The sequence below is a fragment of the Quercus lobata genome, chromosome 2 (genome assembly GCF_001633185.2).
Source record: "Quercus lobata isolate SW786 chromosome 2, ValleyOak3.0 Primary Assembly, whole genome shotgun sequence".
Classification (NCBI taxonomy): domain Eukaryota; kingdom Viridiplantae; phylum Streptophyta; class Magnoliopsida; order Fagales; family Fagaceae; genus Quercus; species Quercus lobata.
Window position 1 is genome coordinate 81,170,854 of NC_044905.1, and position 6,000 is coordinate 81,176,853.

The 6,000-nt window shown below is 33.4% G+C and overlaps 1 protein-coding gene across 1 annotated transcript; it reads left to right on the forward strand.

Annotated features, from left to right (window-relative positions):
* Nucleotides 1–525: 525 nt before the first annotated feature.
* LOC115976836 (aldose 1-epimerase-like) lies at nucleotides 526–4,762 on the forward strand. Its single transcript, XM_031098343.1, has 5 exons — nucleotides 526–942; nucleotides 1,085–1,134; nucleotides 3,362–3,488; nucleotides 3,581–3,688; nucleotides 4,038–4,762. Exons 1-5 carry the CDS (start codon nucleotides 780–782, stop codon nucleotides 4,652–4,654), a joined length of 1,065 nt encoding a protein of 354 aa, XP_030954203.1. The 5' UTR covers nucleotides 526–779; the 3' UTR covers nucleotides 4,655–4,762.
* The last annotated feature ends 1,238 nt before the right edge of the window (nucleotides 4,763–6,000 follow it).

A 6,000-nucleotide genomic window follows, 5' to 3' on the forward strand; every position in this document is an offset into this window, starting at 1 on the left:
TAAAAAGATATTGAATAATGTTGTAACCTTAGCCTACAACCAATTTTGTTGCTAAATTTTGTCCTAATTTTAAACTATAAAAGTTTTTATTTTTTAATTTTTTTATACAAGATAGAAATTCTACTTTAGTATAATCTAAGTATATATGTGTGTGAAACTTCTCTCTATAAACTTGAATCTCAGTCTTTACTCTCATACCCCACAAACACTTATATTTGTGAAGTAACCATCACGTTAAGGATATACAGTGGTAAATTATAAAAGTTTGAATTTCAAATATTTGATTGATGACATGATTATCTATATTTGATTTTTTTTTTTTAAATTTTGCAATTCCGAAAAATATACGAAATTTGCGCATAATTATTTGGGCCTCTTGACCAAAAGAAAATCTAGAAATTTGACTTTTTTGGGACCCCTTGAGGAAATTAATGGATCTTGTGGAGCACAACAAGGCTAAAGTAACAACGCTTGACTATAAAGTATCTTCATTACACATCATGCCTTTACCGAGTCAAACTAAACCAGTCTTTGAATTATTATTATTTCAGTCGTTGACAGCTGAAATCAATCCTGTTCGTACCTTTCATCTCTTTCTAGCACAAACATTATCCTAACTTTGTACATGTATATATTCCTATCAAGCCTTCAGCTATTTGATCCTAAAAACAAAAACAAAAAAAACAAAAACCATTCAGCTATTCATTAGGAGAAAAACTAAAAGATTTTCTCCTAAAAAAAAAAAAGAGAAAAAAAAGAAAAGACCACTGTCTGAAAACATGGCCAAGATCATTGTGCTATGCTGTTTAATCATTCTTGCTGCATTTGGATCTGTCAATGCGCAAAAAATTGGGTTCTATGAGCTGCGAAAGGGTAATATCACTTTGAAATTCACCAACTGGGGTGCAGCTATTGTCTCCGTCATTCTTCCTGACAGAAATGGTATGTATATTATATTATTCTGGTTTTTCTGTTTAGCTTTACTCTTTTCCTTTTGGTTCTTCTTCCTCAAAATTTTGTTTCTCATGCTATACATTTTTATTCTCCATCTCTAATTTATTATAGTATTTGTGTTTCTTTTCAGGAAAGCTGGCTGATGTTGCTCTTGGGTTTGATTCAATTCAGGAATACGAGGTAAGAGATTTTGGTTCATATATATCCTGCAATGTTTTATATATTTTGTCTTCCTAGCTTACTTTTCCAGTACCAAAATCTCACATGAACACGTTTTCAAGTTATAAAAATACACTGCAAAACAAGTTTTTGCCTAATCTCTCTAACAAATCCCAATCAAAGTTCAGACAGAAATGTGATTGCCACATTAGCTCTAGATTTTGTTGTTTGTAATTGTAAGTACTTTTCTCGTAGATAAGCTGATCCAATTTGACCCCATGGAATTTGACCGTCCTGTATATTCCAAGCTCCAAACAAGGAGCTTAAATTCCAGAGACCTTAATAAAAGGAAAAGTTTAAAATTGTGTATTCTAAGAGGTTTTGCTTAATGTTACATCAATATATAATGTTATCTCAAATCATGTAATCTTAGATCGTATGATTACATTACAATAAAATAATGACCAAAATATCTGCAAAACTTTAAAATATGCCAAAAATACACCAAAAACCTCTAAAAGACTAAAATAGCCCAAAAATCTTTAAAATGACCAAAATTTTAAAATTATTATTATTTTTTAAAAAGCTCATTCTCAATATCATTAACTCCCTTAAAAAAAAAAAAAAAGAAAAAAAAAAGCTCATTATGGTTTTGTGTGTCTTTTTAATATTTATGCACAATTTGACGTTATTTTTAGAAAAATATATTTCATAAAATTTTAAATCCACTTTTTTAACTTCTGTCATTGGGTCATTCTATAACAAAAACTCTTTTCTTATTATGAGAGGACAGTATTGACATTTTGGTTTTTTTTTCTTTTTTTTTTTTTTGGTGTTGAAAAAAGTCCCTTTCGTCTTTATGTCATTTGTAATTACGCCTTACCTTCCGGGATATTTTCAAATAACTCTTGCCTTTGAACAACTTTTTCTCTTTCTTCTTTTTCCTTTTTCCTTTTTCCTTTTTCTTTGTTATTTTATTATATATATATATATATATAAGTTTTTGGGTCAAAAATTTTGTAATTAAACTAGTTGCAGTTGGTAATTTTTAGTATTTTCAATGGAGGCATTTATGACTTAAAACTCCTGTCCCAAATCCAAACTATTAAATTTAAAGAAAGAGAAAAAGAAAAATGATTCAAATCAATTGCTACAAAGCAATAAAGTCCATAATAAATGAATAGTTTAATCTTGTTCATTAATATACGATAACAGGGAAATGTTAATAAATGTTTTAAGGGAATTTGTTAATGAACCGTTTTAGGAAAATTTTTATTGGAAAAAAAAAAAAGTAATTAATGTTTTAATAGTTTTTTTTTTATTTTTCATAAAAATATTATCAAAATTTTCTTAAACTAGATTTTTAATAATTATCTTAAGGACACCTGTTAACAGAACCCATAATGATATTGATTATGATTTGGCAGGCAGGTTTACAATGGCCAATTAGAAAATTAATTTTTTTTTTCCAATATCTGTGTCAGCCAATTAGGAATGTGGGAACCTTGCCAAAAGGACAACATTATAAAACAAGTTTTATTTTTTTTATTTTTTTGAGATACGTATAAAACAAGTTTGTTTTTGTTTTTTGTTTTTGTTTTTTTGAGAATGTTATAAAACAAGTTGAAGGTGTAGAAAAGAAAAGAAAAGATTGTATTAAATTAACAAAAAATAAATTCATCCTAACACAAGAGCAACATATTTTTATTTCTAACACAAGGTCACAGAAAATTTTTAGTTATGTTAAGAGTAATATTATAATTACAAACTATTTTACAACATTTTTACAAACTATTCATGGTTCTCATGTGAGCTCACTATTTTAATTGTGAGAGCTTTCCTTGGTCACGTATATTTGCTAGGTCTTAAACTTTTCTATGATAGATCTGATGCACTTCACTGATTCGCTAACCAAAGTAGTCATGAAATTAAATTTTATTTATTTATAATAAAAAAAAATGAAATTAGGTTTTGCTTGTATAAATTTTTCTTAAATAATTTATTGGGACAAAGAAGAAGCATGCTAGCAAAGTCTTAATAAATGATATATGCATTACTTATGAATGCCTCTTCCTCTTGCAATTAGAGCATCCTGTTGTTCTTTCAATAGTAATTGACAGTGCAGGGGTCTTATGCTTAACTCTATCGCATGCCACTATATATTGTTCTTATTTTTGCTAATTTGTTCTTTTTTGTATTTTTAACTCTCACACAAAACTGATATCTTGGTGCAAATTTTAATCTGTAGACGAATAAACGAAACTTTGGCGCTGTTGTTGGACGAGTTGCTAACAGAATTAAAGGCGCTCAGTTTACTCTGAATGGAACGGTTTATAAACTAATTGTTAATGATGGAACAAATAACACAATTCATGGTACATTATTCTTATTTTAGTAGCATTTTTTCCTGGAAAATAAATTTATTTTTTTTTCCAATTCCCATAATAAAATACTTTTTTGATCATAGGTGGTCCTCAAGGATTTGCTCATGTTGTTTGGAACGTGACAGCGCATAGTAATGTAGGTCATACTCCTTACATTGTTTTCACCTATCACAGCATTGATGGTGATCAAGGTATGTTCAATCATTAATTATTTGCACTAAACTCTAGATTCTTATATCAATTATTTTGATATGATTGACTACAAATCCTCAACAGACTCATTAGAGTAGTCGTTTAAATGTATTCTTTTTCGTCATCCTATTTTATCCGAAATCATATACTATGTTACTTCTTTAATTGACATGATTTTTTTTTTTTAAACTTTTTTTATTGGTTTTATATGACTTTGACACTTCTGTGTAAATAAGAATGTACAAAGTGATGAACTTCTTTGTTGCATAGACAATCTCAAATGATAAGCTGGTGAGCAATTCTTTGGTTGAAATTTTAAGAACCGCACTTGACTTGAATGTTCTGCAGGATTTCCTGGTGATCTCCTTGTCACTGTCAGATATGCACTCATTCGACACAACCTATTTAGTATCACAATGAAAGCCGTAGCTCTAAACAAGCCTACTCCAGTGAATCTGGCACAACATGTATACTGGAACCTAGGTGGCCACGACAGTGGAGATATTCTGTCTAATGTGATCCAGATATTCGGATCCCAGATCACAGCTCTTGATAGCGAATTTATTCCCACCGGAAAATTTGAACCAGTGAAAGGAACACCTTATGATTTCCTTGAACCACGCCCGATTAAAAGCAAGATCAATGGGCTAGCTAAAGGTTATGATATCAACTATGTGCTTGATGGTGGTGTTGGCAACAAGTTGAAGAGGGTAGCAGTGGTTCATGATCCAAAGTCAGGAAGGGTGTTGGAGCTGTCAGCAAGTGCTCCTGGTGTGCAGTTTTTTACAGCGAACTCTCTAAATATGACGGGAAAAGGAGGATTTGGGTACAAACCACACGCAGGACTATGTTTGGAGACACAAGCATTCCCTAATTCAGTCAACCAACCCAATTTCCCTTCCACTATTGTGAGCCCTGGAAAGCCTTATGAGCATAACATGCTCTTCAAGTTTTCAACCAATTAAACCTCCATCTGATTAGTCCAATGTAATAAGGTTTGTAAACGACTAAATTTTGATTTTGAAATAAAATCAAATGAGTAAAATAGTTTTACAACCGTGAATTTGTATTGATCAATGTGTAATACAATTCTCTGTGATTACGAAAGAGTGATCATTTATGTTGATAGTAACCAAGGATGCACGGACGCGGCTCCCAGGCCGGCGCACCCGCGTCCGACGCGGCGACACGGGAGGGACGCCGCAGACCGCGCGTCCGTCCCGCGTCTTGCCGCGTCGCGCCACGTGGCGGATCCCGACTCGGGCCGACGCGGCCAAAATCGGTGCCGACGCGGCCGAAATGGGCGCCGACGCGGCCCAAATCAGGCCGACGCGACCCAAATCAGGCCGACTCGGTCCGTATCGGCCGTATCGGCCATATCGATCAATATCGGCCGGCGACCGATACGGCCGATACGGCTGAAATCAGCCGTGAAAATCGCCGGAGAGGCCGAAATTCTGGCCGGAATCGGCCAAAACAGGCCAAAATCGGCCGTGAAAATCGCCAGAGAGGCCGAAATTCTGACCTCAGATGCGTTTCTTGCCTTATTCTTTCTTTGTTTTGTAAATCAAGTATATTAATGTGTTTTTTAAGAATATTTTAATAGTAAAAATATATAGAAAATATAAATAAAAATATTTTTAATAATTTTTTAATCGCCGAGTCCCGCCGCACCCGCATCCTACTTTTTCAAAAATTGCCGAGTCCCGCACCCCACCTGCACCCGCACCCGAGTCCCGAAATGCACCCGTGCTTCATAGATAGTAACAAAAGAGTGTATGGTAGGTGTCCATGATATATGAATGTTAATGGGATGCTGACGAGGACGTAAAGGTATAAAACTTAAGAAGAAGAATTCCGTGGCACGGTCAATGTCTTTTTGTCGTATCATTTGTAAGGGTATGTTTTGATTATTAAAATTAAGAGAATTTTGACCTAATCAAATGGACCATAGAGTAATAGCAAACACAGTATTCCAAGGAAGATAATTAGTAGTGGTAATAGCAGTAGCAGTACAATTCATTTTACACTAGGTATGTATTGGAGTATCAAAAAAATTGTTTTTAAGAGCAATGTGAGGAAACGTAAGCCAAATCTGTGTAGCAAAAAAGCAATCCCACAAGATATGGATTGGACTTTCCAAATCGTTGCAGCGCGGACATGATTGTTGAGTGAGGGTAGAAAAGGCGAATATGATGGATCGTGTAGGAATTTTATTAGGAGCACATTTCCAGATAAAGAGTATGATTTTGGGAGGAAAATTGAGTTTCCAAATCCATGTCCAAGATTCAGATTGTCCTAAAACATCATT

Excerpts from the sequence above, each read along its gene's own strand:
- LOC115976836 (XM_031098343.1), top strand. The coding sequence starts at position 780 with ATGGCCAAGATCATTGTGCTATGCTGTTTAATCATTCTTGCTGCATTT. Across the intron at positions 3,489-3,580 it reads AACAAATAACACAATTCATG|GTGGTCCTCAAGGATTTGCT; the intron begins GTACATTATTCT and ends TTTTGATCATAG. Across the intron at positions 3,689-4,037 it reads CAGCATTGATGGTGATCAAG|GATTTCCTGGTGATCTCCTT; the intron begins GTATGTTCAATC and ends AATGTTCTGCAG.